This window comes from Panthera uncia, chromosome E1, assembly GCF_023721935.1.
Source record: "Panthera uncia isolate 11264 chromosome E1, Puncia_PCG_1.0, whole genome shotgun sequence".
Classification (NCBI taxonomy): Eukaryota; Metazoa; Chordata; class Mammalia; order Carnivora; family Felidae; genus Panthera; species Panthera uncia.
The window spans coordinates 31,095,962-31,112,865 of record NC_064814.1 but is presented as its reverse complement, the minus strand read 5'-3'; the positions used below and the strand labels follow the sequence as shown (position 1 = coordinate 31,112,865).

The following is a 16,904-nucleotide window of genomic DNA, read 5'->3' as shown; positions in this document are numbered from 1 at the left end:
GTGAGATAAGAGACCGTTGGTTATGAAGGATGTTGAAGTCCTGAAATAATGTGACCATCTGAGGAATTTTTTTAAGCCAGAGTTTATAAAAATATCACCAATACAGCCTGCCCCCTCACTGCCCGCCACAGGAGACTTCTCAGACTGGAGACATTTGTTTAATAATAGCTTGTCTCTGATATTCCCAGTAGCTACCTCTCTGAGGAGGGGATAGCAAACGTTCAGGACACCATCCTACAAAGTTCCAGCAGCAGTGACGCCTACATGGAAGACTTGGAACTGCAAACAGAGGCTGGGGTCACCTCAGTGACATCTGACGCCGTCCAACCACAAGTTCGGTTTTTGTTCTGTGGGGCGAGAAAGACTGTACTAAAAGACAAAAATAATTTCTTATCTATACTTCCTCACTTGTTTTTGTTTATTTTTTTGGCGGGAGAGGGGGATGTTCGGGCAAAATTTCCTATCCTCTCTGGCGTTAAGGGGAGGATGGGAAAGCTCAGCCCTTCGCCCAAGAATAAGCCAGTAATGACATCTCTACGCGTGGGAAGTGTTTCCCTCAGCTGGGAGGATCTGAGGCTGCACCCCAGTGGGATTCCTTGCTAGAGCTGGAGGGCCGCCGCTCCGAGGTAGATGCACATCGTAAGCAGGAGTGCGGAGGGGTTAGCGCGCTGGGGATGAAATACCAGACGGGAGAGACACTCCAAGTCCTGGGGGCTTCCCCCAATTTGGAGGCACGGTAGTGCGGCGCATACGGGACTGAAGAGCCAGGTGACCGCCGTGGCCTGCGCCTGCCGCCGAGGGTCTGACAGGGACGCGACGCTGCTGGGCACCGCGTTGGAGTCCCGGGAGACGGCGCCGCAGTGCCCAGCGAGTCCGCGCCAGACCCTGGCGTCCTCCATCTTCTCTCCTGCGCTCCCCCTGCTCCGGCTGCCTGAGCCGCGGACCGCAGCACCACACACCCCCGCGGGGGGGGACGCCGCGCCCCATCCCCGCCCCCGGCCCCACCCCAGCCCCCCCGCGGAGGCCCTGACCCCACCGCCGGCGGGCGCTGGCTGAGCTCCGAGGCGGCGAGGCTGCGGCGGGGACGCCCAGAAGGGGTCCGGGCGGCTGGGGGCGGCGGCGGCCGGGTCGGGGCTCCCCCCCCGCCCGCGCTCGCCGCGGCGGTGGTGCGTCCCGGAGGTTACCGGAAGTGGCCGCGCTCGGCGCTGCCATGTTGAGGAGCCGCCGCTGCCGCTGCCGCCGCCGCCGCCGCCGCCGCTTTGTTGTCGCCTCCTCCGGCTGAGGAGGCTCCCCGAGCGGGGGGAGTGGGGAGGAGGGGGGTCGGCCGCCGCAGCCATGGAGGCCAACTGGACCGCGTTCCTGTTCCAGGTACTGGGGGCCCCCCCGGGGGGGGGCACGGGGGGGACAGGGGGGCCGGGCCCCGGGCTGGCGGGCGGGCGGGCGGGCGCTCCTCCTCCCCTCCCTCCCGGCTCCGCTCTCCGGCCCGGCCTTAATCCCCCTTTGTTTTTCCGCCCGCCCGCCCCGGCGGAGCGGGGCTGCTGAGGTGAAAGGAGGCGGCCTCACGGGGTGCGGGGGAGAGAGCAGGCCTCGGGGTGAACCCCGGGCCCCCCCTAACACACTCACGCACACGCACACACCCTTCCCTCCCGCCCTGAAGGGGAAGGGAGGAGGCCGGTCGCTGTCACCACCCGCGGCCCAGAGAAAGGAGGGCGCCGGGCCGCTGGATAGCGCGGGCCGCTTGGCCACCGCACGCTCGGCCCGGGCCCGCACCGTGGGGTGAGGGGGGGGTCCCCAGGTCCTACTCTGAGACACCCCCCCACACACACACACACTTCATCCATCTTTCGCTGTCCTGCCGTTTAACCTCCCTCTCCTCTTTTTGTGTGTGTGTTGACTTTCTGACCCCCCCATCCCCGCGAATAGCGGGTATCCCTGGGTTCCCCGCCACTCCCCCTTCCCGCCCCCCCCCCGTGTTTACCCTGTTGGGGGGTGTTCTGAGTGAGTCTCCCCTCCCCAAACTTTTTCACTGGATTACATTTTTTCTCTCGGAAGCCTTTGCCGAACCTTGGCAGCTGACACCCTCTCCCTCTGTCCAGCTCTCCCGCCGTCCCATTCAGCCCGGGGAATCCCCCAGCCGGGCCGGGGCGGGGGGAGCGGTGGGGGCCGGGACTCCAGGAGGCCCGACCTTCTCTCCCGGAGCGCTTTTCCCTCTCGTCCCACCTCGAACGTTTCCTCCTACCGAGTGGGGGAGACGGAAAGTGGAGACAGCAAACAAAGTCCGCTTACAAAGCCCCCAGATGAGTCATTCGTTGGGGTGTTGGTCTACACTTTCTGCAAGAAACTTAAAAGTGACTGTAGCCGATACGTTGGCACTCCTCTTGCCCGCCTGTTTTAGGTGGGGGACCCCTGTTGGGAAGATCTAGGCTGGAACTTATTTTTTCCCTGCCTCATTTCTATTTGCAAACGAATCACTTAGTGGGCAGTAGTGATGAGCTCACGGGAAAACTTCGGAACCGGAGGAGGTTAAGAAGCTTGTCACTTTAAATGCGTTCTTCCCGCCTCTCTGGGTTATTTTCCTTCTTTGAATAACTTTGTGAAATCCCAAACGCCTTGCTTGGGCGCTGGAGACCTTTGAAACTAACCAGGAATGGATGCAGAATTCTCAAAAAATCATCCCAGCCACTGGACCCATCCCAGTGGAGATGATATAGGGAATTGGATAATTCAGACATTACCTATTGTGTAGAGCTGGTATATTGTTTTCAAACATATTTTCTTTCAAATGTGAGTAAATTTGATTTTTAAGTAGTTATTGAAATATATTCGGGCTTCTTAAAATTGAAGATACACAAAATTTGTCAAACTTCTTTTCTCATCCTGATCTAGTATTGTTTTATCATGCTTTAAGTCTACCTAAAAAATGCATTGGGGAAGATATGATGTATAACTACCTGGCATCCAGATTGGTGTAAAGGTGGCAAATGCCCTCTCTAGAAAACGCTTTCAAATGGTCTTTTTAAAACATGGGATTAATGGGCCACCTAAGTGATTTTCATTTGAAGAATGCTTTTGATTTACCATATTAAATCTGCTGTATGTAAACTTAATGGTGATTGAAAAAAAGGAGAGTTCTTTATGTAAAGGAAAAACCTATAACTAATTTTTGGAAAGCTAGTTGAACATTTTTTTGGAATACTTTTATTCTTTTCCTGGATAAGACAAATGCCAATCATTTATTGATCAACTTGTTAATTAGACTTTATATTATTGAATTTTTTTTTTTCAGCAATTAAAATCTTTTTCTCCACCTGATGGAGAAGTGTGAAAGCTAATATTTGATCCTGGGCTTGGCAATGTGTGCAGTGAAAATTGTTGGAAAAATAATTTAGAGCCAAAGACAGTGGAATGGGTTAAGAGAATATTTCAGTCTTTTCTATAGAAAGGTATGAATAGACTTATTCAGTTTCAGTTTTAAGTAATTTTCCCTGGGGAAATGGGAGAGTTAAACTCTCTCGTTTGTTTCCTAGAGCATACTGTGGAATTTATATTTTAAAACAGTTTAATACCTGCTTGCTTTCCAGATAACCTGGTGGAAAGTGAAAGCCATAGCTGTTAAGATGTTTGATGGATGATTCTCCTAACAGGGCATTCAAGATATGACTCACTGATGCTAATTTGTTTCAGTACAAAATTTTTTGCCCTCTGGCACTGGAGATTTCATGGTGCTATATCCTACCACCCTGGGTGATGAAATAACATTTCTGTTTTGTTTTTTGCCAACCCCAGAAAAAGGAAAGCTTGGGCAGGGTTAAAAAAGCCTTCAAGTTGAAAGAGATGGGAGATAAAATGAAAGCTTTGGTTTGACGATACTAGTCAAATAAAAGTCTACCCAGAATTTTTTTTTTTTTTTTTTTTTTTTTTTTTAATCACTTAACTGAAGGCAGGCCATGGTGGTTATTTTACTCTGTCTCTCCCTCAGTGAACAAGTTGGGGGAATCCAGTTCCCCTCTTAGAAGGCTTCATGTAGAAGTGTGGGGACCCTAGGAATCCTCAGAGAGTGATTCCCATAGTGGTCGAGGCATTCTACAGCATTTCACCCAAGAAGCAGGGACCTGGTGTGACCTCGTGTGAGAGTGAGCTTCAGCAATGCTGTAAAAATACTTTATGTTGCCACAGACATCTGAATTGGTAAAATGGCAGTAAGTGCTTTTAGTACTCCATTGAACTAATGGTTGTTCAGAATTGAAAAATGCCTCTAAACATTATAAGTCTGAACTTTGGCCAGAAGATTTGCATTCTCTATTATCTGATCTGTTAGCCTTTGAAATTGTATATCGTGAGCTATCTTCAGCTATTAACTGTTTGTATACTGTATGGAAACTTGGGTATACAGGTTGGAAAGGGGGTAAGATTTGCATCCAAATTCTGTAAAGTTTCTACTGATGTCTCCTGGGCAGACCCTGACATTTACAGTAGCTCCATAAATTAAATTAAAAGTGGACTGTAATTCAGTATGATCCCTGAGTCCAGAAAGATACTCATAAGTAAGCACACAATTTCTGTATTTCCAGGACTGAAAGGGTGATTCAACCAAAATTATTAAATTGAAACTGGTAGCTGTGGATACCGCACTTCCTAATGATTTGGGGAGACTGGTTCCAGGCTTAGCTGCTGTGCTGCCATCACGTAAATATTACAGCTATGTGCGATAGACACTCTTATCCATCAGGGGAGAAGCGCTGAGCATGTGTGTCTGTCTCCTTGTTATTTTCTTCTTAATCAAGTTAACTGTAGGATTTGTGATTATAGAGTGAGAAGGGTAAATAAGTGGCTAGGGTGTCTAAGATGATGGGATGGGCCCTCCTAGGATGTTGTATGCTTAAGATATTTGGAACTCCTGCCTTCGAATGCATGTATCCTTTTAGGATTACAAAACTCAAGCATAGGGGCTTGAGCCCACTATCAAAAGTTGCAAAAATAATGGTGGTAAAAAGTACAACGTATCAGGAAGAACTATTTCAGGAATTTTCCCCATCATTTCCTAATTGTTTATCAGTATGGAGAATTTTAAAAGAAGCAAAACCAAGAGAGTAACTACTCATAAATACCAAGAACATGATCCACGACGAAATTTTGGTTTCAGTGCAGCTAAAGAAAATTTCTAGACAGCGTCCAGTTCTGGAGTGGAGAAGCACATTATAACAGCAAATGTCTAATACTTTAACGAAACATCCAAGTGCTGGAAGAAGATGAAAATGAAAGGAATTTTAATTATTTACGGTTTGTGTTCTCTTGCTAGTCTGTCTTTGAGAGTTTCAGGTTTGAACAACTAGTGTTGTTAAAGGATGCAGATTTCTAGCGTAAGAGTAAATGAACTGGGAAACAACTGACAGGTGTTTTGCTGTGGGCTACCTTCACACATGCCTTCCAGGCTGATTAATAGCAGGTTTAATTTCAGTCAATCTTTTAGTAATAAAGTAAAGTAAAAACTTTAAAAGGAAACTTACCAAACCGCGTATGTATTCAGACTGCTAGATTCCTGTTATCACTTAGCAACAGCCTCCTTCCTCCAGCACTAAGTTTTCTGATGGAAAGGGAGAGACAGTGCCTTTCTTTTCCTAGGTAAAATAGACAAATAGATGATTATGTGTATACATGTGTATGTATATGAATGTGTTGTGTGTGTGTTACTGCAGTAAGGTACTCGTAGATACTTAGTCTGGAGTGTGACTTTTTTTTTTTTTTTTTTTTTGGACAAGTTATTTAAACTTGGTTTCAGCACTGACAGACTAATGCAAACTGATTCCATCCGCTGGTATGTCCCTTATGAACCAGGGTGGTGTGTAGTCAGCTGTTTGAAAGCAAGATCACTGTCAGCAACTTAGTCGTACAAGTTTTGTGTCTGCACAGTGATTTTAATGCTTTGTACTGGAAGCTCTAAGGGTCACTAGGTGGTTGCTGGCTCACTGCTGCAGGGAGTAGCTTACAGGCTCTTTGATTGTTTCTTCTGGTCTCTGTTGTCTGTGGGACATGTTGAATTTTGAAGGCCATTGTGAGAGGCTGAGTTTCTGAAGTGTAAATGTTTGGTTTTAGGCCCATGAAGCCTCCCATCACCAACAGCAGGCAGCACAGAACAGCTTGCTGCCCCTCCTGAGCTCTGCTGTGGAACCCCCTGATCAGAAACCATTGCTTCCAATACCAATAACTCAGAAACCTCAAGCGGCACCAGAAACATTAAAGGATGCCATTGGGATTAAAAAAGAAAAACCCAAAACTTCATTTGTGTGCACTTACTGCAGTAAAGCTTTCAGGGACAGCTATCACCTGAGGCGCCACGAGTCCTGCCACACAGGGATCAAGTTGGTGTCCCGGTCAAAGAAAACTCCCACTACGGTGGTTCCCCTCATCTCCACCATCGCTGGGGACAGCAGCAGAACTTCGTTGGTCTCAACCATTGCTGGCATCTTATCAACAGTCACTACATCTTCCTCGGGCACCAACCCCAGCAGCAGTGCCAGCACCACAGCTATGCCCGTGACCCAGTCTGTCAAGAAACCCAGTAAGCCTGTCAAGAAGAACCATGCCTGCGAGATGTGTGGGAAGGCCTTCCGAGACGTGTACCACCTCAACCGGCACAAGCTCTCCCATTCGGACGAAAAGCCCTTCGAGTGTCCTGTTTGTAATCAGCGCTTCAAGAGGAAGGACCGGATGACTTACCATGTGAGGTCTCACGAAGGAGGCATCACCAAACCCTATACTTGCAGTGTTTGTGGGAAAGGCTTCTCGAGGTACTGCATTTTGCTTTGCTTTGCTTTCATTATGGTATCAGTGAACTTCAGTTTTGTCTCTTTGCCATCTAGAAGGTTTATGTGAGAATAGCTGTGGGCAGGCCTGTGTTATTAGAGGAGATTGGTGATAGATAAAGTATTACACCTCCAGGTCTCATTTCAGTGTGGTGTGGTTGGCAAGCGATGACACAGTGATTAGCTTAATATTTCAGCTGAGAAGTGCCTTGGTGGACTGGGGTCTTCATTTGGCACATCAGTAATTCTTGTCACTGCAAAACCACCAGTTTCCAATTCAGTCGGGTGACTAGATATGAGGTTCACTGTGCAAATCAAAGAAACTTATTTCCTGGAAGTTGGGATGACCTTGGATACTCTTAGTAAAAGTTGTAGGAGGACGTTTTTCCGTGTATCTGTGGTTACTAACATTTCACTAATTTTCATTTTCAAGGCTTTTAAAGTTAATAGAGTAGTAGCTGTCTCTGGCAAGTGTTAGGACTAAAACTTTGGGTATTTTATAATTTAAAGAACCAAGACCTAACATGATTTGATGTTGACTAGGAGAGAAAAATTAACAGGTAAAGGACTAAGACTTTTGTTTGTGGTAAGAGAGGTAAGGAGGCTTGCACTGGGGGGAGGGGGAGTTGGTAATTCGGCTAGCTTTCTTTAAAATGCCCCCCACCCAAAGCTGCCAAGCATGTAAACATCACAGTGAGTAGCATTTCTCAATGTGTGTTCCATTACATCTTCTGTTGAAACTCTCTCTTTCACAGGCCTGACCACTTAAGCTGTCACGTAAAACATGTCCATTCAACAGAAAGACCCTTCAAATGCCAAGTAAGAGTTAAAATGACTTATCCTTAGTGTAGCACTTAATGCACATTATCCAAAAGGTCTGAGCCAATCAAATCTCACCGTTCTTGAATAGTCTTAAAATCACTGACTTGAGTAAATGTGGTCCATTTGAATTCTGGTTTTATACGAGATAAATGACAGCTTCTATTTCTGTGAGGCAAGAGCATTTAAAAATGTAAATGTGTTGTTTTTGTTAAGCTACATTTCCCTTTCCTTAGGCAACAGTATTTATTGTTATAAGAAAAAAATTTATAGTCTGGCAAAGGTCATTATGTGTTTGGAATGAATGAAATAAATGAATGAAATGCTTTAAATTATTTGCCGGGTTGATGATTGAGGTTGTTTTAACTGTAATAGAAGAAAACTAGGAATTTTCTCCCAAATGTTATCACTTACCGGATGTTTGTCTGCCAAATTGGGGTATTTTCTAGTTGTTTGAAAATCTGTTGATTTTATTTCACATAAGTTGTGATAATGAAAAGGTTAGGAATCTTGCTAAATCAAATGACTTTTTTAGACCTCAGTAATTTTAGTTTGTTGTTGGAAGTCTTTTTGTGCTCCTTTCAGTTAAATGTGTTAATGACTGACTTTATTAAGTAAATGATTTGAACTGTAAGAAAAATCCAATTCGAGGAAGGAAGCTAGTGTCATTTGAATGAGTGCCTGCTATGTGCGAGGCCTCGGGCCAGTCTCTTAATCCCACCAGTAAATTTGTGAGGTAGGTATTATTTACCTTCATTTTACAGATGAAGAAACACATTCAGATAGGTTAACTAATTTGCTCAGTGTTACCTTGTCGTGAATCAAGGAGCTGGATTTAAATCCAGGTTTAACTGACTCTACGGCTCACATCTTTTCAGTACTTACTCTGTGTTGATATTTTTTCTTCCCTCAAAACGTAAGGGTCTAAAATTCATCGAGTGTTTTGTCATGATGGCGATTCTAGGTAACACATGCAGTTCAGATTCAACTCAGTCTGCTTGCGGACATGGATAGGGTAATGCCTAGAATATAACGTACTTTAAAATGAGTAGAACGGGATAGTCTATATTTAAAAAAAGTTTTCCTCCCTCATGCAGACGTGCACTGCTGCCTTTGCCACCAAAGACAGACTGCGGACACACATGGTGCGCCACGAAGGCAAGGTATCGTGTAACATCTGTGGGAAGCTTCTGAGTGCAGCGTACATCACCAGCCACTTAAAGACACACGGGCAGAGCCAAAGTATCAACTGTAATACATGTAAACAAGGCATCAGTAAAAGTAGGTGACACTTCAAATTATATTTCTGTCGCATTTGAGATTGGTGAAATCTGAGTGTTTTGATAATGTATTGAAGGTATTTTCACTGTGCTGTCAGTACATTCACGTTCATCTTACATGTTCCCTCCCATCACCAAAGCGCGTAAACACACGTCAATGGAGAGTAGATACTGATGTTAGAAACAGACCTCACCTGCATATATACAATACAGACAGCACTGACAAGCCCTCCGCTAATTTTGCTTTCAGTCCTGTGCTTGTCTACTAACGACACCCAAGTTAGAAAAGCATAATTTTCCCGTAGCTGTTTTTCAATGCGTCCCTTCTTCTATGGAGTTTGACTAAAAGGCTCTAGTGTTTTAGAATTGCGGCAGCAGAAGCCACACTAGGAAGTTGCATCTTATGCTGGGCAATTTTGATTGTTTTTATTCAGTGTTAGGAAGATTCTCAAGCATCAATGTCTCCTAACTACTGATTGAGTTAATAACATGCCCTTAATAACCTTAAAGATGAAAGGAGTGTTATTAAGTTTGCTTTTCAGACCCAGATCTGTAGAGATAGGACATCCTACCCATTTGAAGGTGTAAGTGCTTTGCCCACCTTAAATTCAGAATTGAAAAGAGACTCTTTCAGGGACTTGTGGATAAAACTTGATACTTGTATCTACCCAGGCTTTTTCTTTGAGATTGCCCTAATCACCAGGAGAAAGTGTATTTCTCATTCCGTATCCCATTATATATGTACTTTGTGCGGCAGAAACATTAAGTTCTCAAAATAGGTGGCCAAAAGTGAGTGGGAAAGAACGTTTATTGTGTTTTAATCTCATCCATTTTCCTTCTTTGTAAGTAAGTTGGGTTTATTATCTAGCATGTCACACTTTGTTAACTTTACAAAAACTTACTTCTAGTGCATGTTGTTGTGGTCAAGTAACCAACTATATTAGATATTTTGGTGAGTGTGAATTTGTCCATTCTAATGTTAACGACGTTCCCTTCCAAAAGACACTTGCTTTTCAATATAGCAAAGAATTCTTTTTTTCTTTTATATTGATTTTCCCTAGTTTTCTAGATTCCTTTCTTAATTTATCTACTTTGACCAATATAGACAGAAGCAGCAAAAGAAGATGCTCTGTAGTAAAAACTATCAAGTCCAATGATAAAGGTCAGAGAAGCATGAGGAGTCTCTAAGTATCCAAGTTTGGGGTTTTGAAAAAAAATGGCTGCACTTTTTCAAGGCAAATGTAGCGTTTCTGGTTTGTCTTTGGAGTAGCATGCATGAGTGAAGAGACCAGCAACCAGAAGCAGCAGCAGCAGCAGCAGCAACAGCAGCAGCAGCAGCAACATGTGACGAGCTGGCCAGGGAAGCAGGTGGAGACACTGAGACTGTGGGAAGAAGCTGTCAAAGCAAGAAAGAAAGGTAAGATGAGGCAGTCAGTGCTCCAAGTGTGGCTAAAGAAGTGTTTTCGTTCTGTAGTTTATTTTCTTAAAGCTTTGCTATTTTCTGCTTTGTAGTGTTCTTTCTGTATTGTATTATTCATTACATGTTTCCGACTTTATAGTGCTGATAATCTTTTCTCTTGGTCTTATCCTTAATCTCATTCAGTCTGTCACTGGGGCTGGCATTAGCTTAACATATATGTACCAAGTTGTCAGGAACTTTAGTTGTTACTAAAATTGAGAATGGTTCCCTTTCCTTTCATGTATCTTCTAAAGAATCAGAGCATCACTTTTCAACATAGCTTTTTAACTTCATACCTATAGCTTTTGGCTTCTAGACTGTTGTGCAGCCATTTCAAATCAATCTTTTTGTCTATGTACCATCAGCCACGGGAGAGATTCCCGAAATTCCTTCTTTCCTTCCTGACCCCTACCATGTCTTATTCCTGTTTTATTTTAAATTCATAAGGAATCCCCTGGATGTAGGCTTCTTGTAATCCTTTGCTGTGTGGTTTTTTCCCTCTTTCGCTTTCATGTAGTACGGCTGTTGCCTTGCACAGATCCCTTCTAAACACCCTGTACTTGGATAAAGATAAAAGGAATAGCCTCCTTTCTCATACATGTACTGGCATCGCAGCCAGATAGGCTTTCCACCCTTCCTCAGCTGCCACTTGCTCCTCTCTTGAAAATGAAAATTTGTCATTGTTCTAATAAAATGCTATATGGTTAGGAGAAGGGGTTGGGGGGTGGGGGGAATGTATACGTGCCATGACAATTGCCCAGTGAGTGAAAGAAAGCATGTTACAGAGGATGTTTTACTTAAAGGAGTTGAGAGTAAAATTGTTGAAGTCCTGGAAAAGGATGATGTCAGACTGAAAGGAAAATGTGCAGGGTTGGGAAAGTGGCGCATGTGAGGGTGAAAGCTCCCTCTTTGGTATAAACAAGAATATCCTTAGCAGTGCTACCATCACCTCAACAGTGAGTTGGTTTTCTCTTTCTTTCTGCACTCTTCCATTTGGTGTTGTATTTCAGTTTGCTTGCACAATAAGACTTGATTGTTTAGCTCATCTTCTGACCTCCATGAAACAAAATGCTATTGTAGTCCCATTTGTAGCATGAATATCTCTGGAAACCACCACTGATGTTAGAAACTTCTATATTCATGTTAGTAAAATGCCACATTTGGGGGCAGAGGAGACTCCTGCCCTGAAAATGTAAACTTGAATCAACGTGTCTCTTTTTTAAATAAGATAATGTTAAGTTCCCAAACCTGAGTGACAATCAGATCACCATCTTGGGAACTTTTTAAAAATACAGATTTCCGGGTTGCCTGGGTGGCTCAGTGGGTTAAGCGTCCGGACTCTTGATTTCGGCTCAGGTCACGATCTTGAGGTTAGTGGAACTGAGCCCCATGTCGGGCTCTGTGCTGACATTGCAGAGCCTGCTTGGGATACTCTCTCTCCATCTCTCTCTGCCCCTCCCCTGCACACACACTTGTGTGTGTGTGCGCTCTCCCTCAAATAAACATTAAAAAAAAAAACAAACCCAGATTTCCAAGATTCATGTAAATCTCACTATTGAATTTCCTGGGAGGCCTTTTTTTTCTTTGTTTCCTTCAAGCTCCCTAGATAAATGATTTTGATCATCAGCCAGGTTTGGGAATTCCTGACAGAGAGTATGGAGTTCCATCATACTGATCAAGGAAGGGCTGCATATTGACCCCAGGTTCCGTGTGAGGTGCTTTGACCCATATGTGTGGGAGTATGCAGACCTCCATCTTTAGTCTCAAATGTATTTCTCCATTTTGACAGCCAGGTTACACACAGCTAGCCCACCCACCTGTCTTCTTACTGCTGTTTTCTGACACACCAGCAGGTGGTGCTGAATTTTGTTGAGGGGTGGGGTGGGGGGGTCACCTCTGAGGCAAATTTTAAGAAATGATCAGGCATTGCTGGATAACAAGGACCAGCGTCCCCCAAATCACTGCAAGGGCTCCTTGCTTAATTATTCCTCCTTGATATGGTTGATTTATATATATGTGTGTGTGTGTGTGTGTGTGTGTGTGTGTGTGTGTGTGTGTGTATAGGCAGTTAAATGACACTAGGCATAAAATTGTGTCAGCATCAGAAACACAAGAAATGGGAGTTTGGGAAGGAGAATATAAACCCATTGAGAGATATTTTGTCTTAACATAGTTAGGAAACCTAACCGGAAACAGGATTATTTAACTAAACAATTTTTCTAAGACTGAAATAAACATGATATTAAAATAGCCTTTTTACCAGTCCTACTTACAGATTTTTAAAACCTTAACAGAATGTAGCTTCACCTCTGAATCTTTATAGAGTTCATAGCAGTGAGGACGCACAACTCTCTCCGCTAGTTACAGTGTGCCTTACCAGAAGATTTTTCTGATTACCTGTTCTTGTGTGACCATTGGCCCAGCGCTGTGTAAAACAGGCTCTTTCTCCTGGCCTGCCGATGGTTGGCTCTGCCTGCATGAAGCTGTAGTGAGAATACTAAGCCCTGCTTGCTATCTCTGCCCCCCCAGAGTGCCTTGCAGAAATTAACTGATCTTCCCAGCATCACTGTGAGGTAGGTACATAAATCTAAACTTGAAACCAAAAGCACCAGGCTGAACAGGTTGCCCAAGTCCTTGTGGGAGGTACAGCATCAGAAAAGAGATTCATGCACCCCGCCCCCCCAGTTCTGTGTTCAGAGAGCCTCCCTTCCTGATGACCACTTGGTAGAAAACTGTATTTTCATTCATAAAATGTGTGTCCTTTTAATTAAAAAAAGTTGATTCAGAAACTGTGAATTTTGTTCATTGCTTTGGGAGTCTAAAGGCCATTTTGTCTTCTTATTTTAGAAGCTGCTAACCTGTGCCAAACCTCCACGGCTGCTACGACACCTGTGACTCTCACTACTCCATTCAATATAACGTCCTCTGTGTCGTCTGGGACGATGTCAAACCCAGTCACAGTGGCAGCTGCAATGAGCATGAGAAGTCCAGTAAATGTTTCAAGTGCAGTTAACATAACCAGCCCAATGAACATAGGGCACCCTGTAACTATAACCAGTCCGTTATCCATGACCTCTCCTTTAACACTCACTACCCCAGTCAACCTTCCCACCCCTGTCACTGCTCCAGTGAATATAGCACACCCTGTCACGATCACATCTCCAATGAACCTGCCCACACCTATGACATTAGCTGCCCCTCTCAATATAGCAATGAGGCCTGTAGAGAGCATGCCTTTCTTACCCCAAGCTTTGCCTACATCACCACCTTGGTAAACAGTATTATAAAATCAAAATATGGGTTAAAGTAAATATTTACCAGCAACTTACTTTTAGTTTATTAAAGCAAAAAGTAAACCATGAAATCGGGAGATTTTATTACATTAGTTAATAATAGTGTAGTAGCATTTTTCTCCAATTTGGCTGGGATTATTCAAAGTAGGGTGTGTATGTAACTTATCACTGGACCACTTTAGTCTAATCAGAAATTCCTTTTAGCTGACAGCATTGCTTAAACAGGATAGTAGTTGGCAAGATAAAATGCCAGAATTAAAACCAATCATAAAAAAGCAAAACCCATTTCAAAATAAAAAAACAGCATTATTGTTTCTAATCCCAAGAAATCATTTTATTCTAAACACTAGCAAAACTCTTCTCCCCATATAAAGTGGATGGGTGGATGGCTGATTTTAACCTGAAGTCCTAAATCCACAGATAGAGAGCTAGTGTAGAATTGTCTGTGTTTATTGTTTTTATGAGTAAATACATGCATTGTCATAATAAAATGCATTTCAGAGAATATGCATTTTACCTTTGGGAATATGTTAATTTCAGGCAGCATTCCCTATGGGAAAGGTGATACCAGCTCTGATATGCAAAGCATATGATAATTTATCATTCTAACTTCAACATATAATAGGGATTGTGACCTGATATTTGGAGATGTAAATATTGCTCAGCATATTAATCCTGATGGAATATAGCATTGTAGTTGACTTTTTAAAAAAAAAAAAAAAATTAAAAAAACAACAACAACAACAACCAAAATATACAAATTGTGTTTTGGTAAGAAAAGGCCTCAACTGACAGCGGAGAAGTCAAGTGTGTGGACAGGCAGACTCCTAACAAACAGAGGCCAGTGGGACTCCTTTCAGGAGCCAAGGAGTACTTTGGAACAGTTAAAATATATTGCTTTAAATTGGAAGATGCTGGAGGCACTGGGATGTGATATGCCCCTCTCTCTCCCAATCAGAGCCTGTTGATGTTACAACAGGGAAAGATGTGTTAGTTGCTCACTAGAGTTTATGTCTTATATTAAATTGTATACAGTTTTTATTCTAACCACTAACTAGGTAGTATGCCCCTTCAGAACAGCAGAGTGTATCTTCTTTTTTTTTTTTAATTTCTCCTTCCGTTTCTTAATCAAGTATTGTGCAGATTTGTTCAACTTTGTAAATATGGACATCACTTTTTTTTTTTCTTTGAAAAAACACTTGTATCAGCTTTGTGGTGTTTTCAGGGAGACAGCTATCTGTACTCCCTGTAGAAACCCAGCAATGATTGTGCACGTTAAGACATGTGCTTTTTATTTCTTAGCAGGATGTTTTATCTCTGTACATAAAGTAAAAACCAAAAGTTAGGGAAACAGATACTCTTTACACCATCATGCCACACATGTTTTGAAAGCATTGTGTTTAAAAAAAAAAAAAAGTTACTAAAACCAAGACGCTGTGATTTTTTTTAAGTTGCAATATGTTTTGGGTTTTTTTTTTTTTCTTTTTTAATCTTGCAGTTAAGAGAAGTGGAATTTAGTTGTATTAATCTTGCAGAATGTTTGCAGGACTGACTATCAAACTGGATGACTTCCGTTTATACCCCACTGTGTCAGTTCAAGCATCAAACACCTTACATCTGAGGCAGACTTCCTACATCAGGGACAGGTATCTGTGTGTCATTATACAAAACAGTTCGAGGGGGTTGAACTACGTAGTAAAAAATAAAATAGTACTTAGTGTAAAATAATTTTATAAATGATCTTTTGTACTTTAGGACATTAAATTGTACAACTTTTGTATATATAAAAGCTTAGGAACTTTCTGTTTAGCAGGAAGGCAACACATTCCTACACTTTTAATGTATATGTTTGTTATAATGTCCATGTAAACATGCCCTATGTTTGTGCCTTTTAATTAGTTTGTCTCAATAAACAAAATGTAGAGAAAAATATGTAGCTATGACTTTGTTACAACTGTTCTATCCACAGTACAAAGATGGTTTGTTTTTAATCTGTAGAGCATTATGTGTGGACTACTGGAAGGACTTGTGTAGGGAAGGCCCATACGTGGCCCTGCTGAGGCCTGGATTGGGCAGGTAGTGGCCACACTTGGAGGAAGCCCAATTTCCTGGCATGCAGCCCCAGGACTGGGTTCTGGCTCTGCCTGCTGGGACCTGTCATCTCTTTGGCTGGGCTGGCAATCACCGTCCACCATGATTCAGACAGCCCAGGCTTTCTCCACAGTGGCCCAAGGAGCAGTCCTCAGTGGGGGCAGGTGTGGACCCTACCCCCAGGCTAGAGTGTGGTCGTCAGAACCCTGAAAGTATTAGTTCTTAAAAAAAAAAAAAAAAAAAAAAAAAAAAAAGATATATACTAGAAATGATTGTTTTATCAATTCATTGTATAATAAACAGGAGTGAGACTTCATTGTATGAGTTCAGTTAAAATGCTATTTTGTATGCATTCTTTATTCACTTAAGAAGCTTGTCTGCAATAATAAAGCCACGTCGTGTCTTCTTTTGGGAGGGAGAGAGTTGGCAGGAAGGGGGTGGCGGCGGGCCACTGAAGGGGGGGTGGCGATAGGTTGTGTGGTAAGATTCTCCTGTGTCTTGGAACTGGAATTGAGTTTTGATGCTGATGAACTGATTCAACCAAGTGTTGAAGGCACGACGGCCACCGCGCTACGAGAAAAACAGAGTTTATTTTTCCCTTCTGGTTGTAACCTGGTTGAGAGCTTCCCTTTATCAGATTGGCAGCTAAACAGTTGTATTAGATAATCCTCAAATCTGACATCAGCCTGTTATGCTCTAGGGCTCGCTGCTTGGCCTGCATTTGCCTTTTATTGTATACCCATTTCCCTCCTAAGGTGTGCTCCTAAACGAAGGTTTCTATGTAAGCAGATGATGATTTTTCCTGTCAATACCAGCACTGTATTACTAACATGCAAAATACTGCAGATTTATTTTGACAAATTAAAGTTAACCGGTCACAAATGTTATGGATTGCTTAATATCTCAGAAGCTTCACCGGTTCACCGTGATGGTAGAGCAATGTTGAAAGCACTTGCTTCTCCAGGTAGTACGCATCAGCACGGGGCTGGAGGAACGGGGAGGGACTGATGTCCAGCTGGTTGGTACCGAGCTCCTGCAGAGAAGGGAGGGTGGAAATGCACCAGACTGACCCCACAAGTACTGCCAGTCCGCCTGAGGAGAGTCTAGGCAGCCAGGCCTTGGGGCAGTGGCCCAGGCTTAGGCCCCTGTTCCACCCAAA

General features: G+C 43.5%; 1 protein-coding gene across 2 annotated transcripts; it reads left to right on the top strand.

Annotated features, from left to right (window-relative positions):
* The first annotated feature begins 1,065 nt into the window (after window positions 1-1,065).
* Window positions 1,066-15,337, top strand: VEZF1 (vascular endothelial zinc finger 1). 2 transcript variants are annotated; one of them, XM_049636507.1, is made up of 6 exons: window positions 1,066-1,368; window positions 6,094-6,788; window positions 7,559-7,622; window positions 8,702-8,903; window positions 10,173-10,319; window positions 13,209-15,337. In XM_049636507.1, exons 1-6 carry the CDS (start codon window positions 1,336-1,338, stop codon window positions 13,634-13,636), a joined length of 1,569 nt encoding a protein of 522 aa, XP_049492464.1. In that variant the 5' UTR covers window positions 1,066-1,335; the 3' UTR covers window positions 13,637-15,337. The 2 variants fall into 2 exon arrangements, with proteins under 2 accessions (XP_049492464.1, XP_049492465.1); XM_049636508.1 differs by having other exon boundaries at window positions 1,071-1,368; window positions 8,720-8,903.
* The last annotated feature ends 1,567 nt before the right edge of the window (window positions 15,338-16,904 follow it).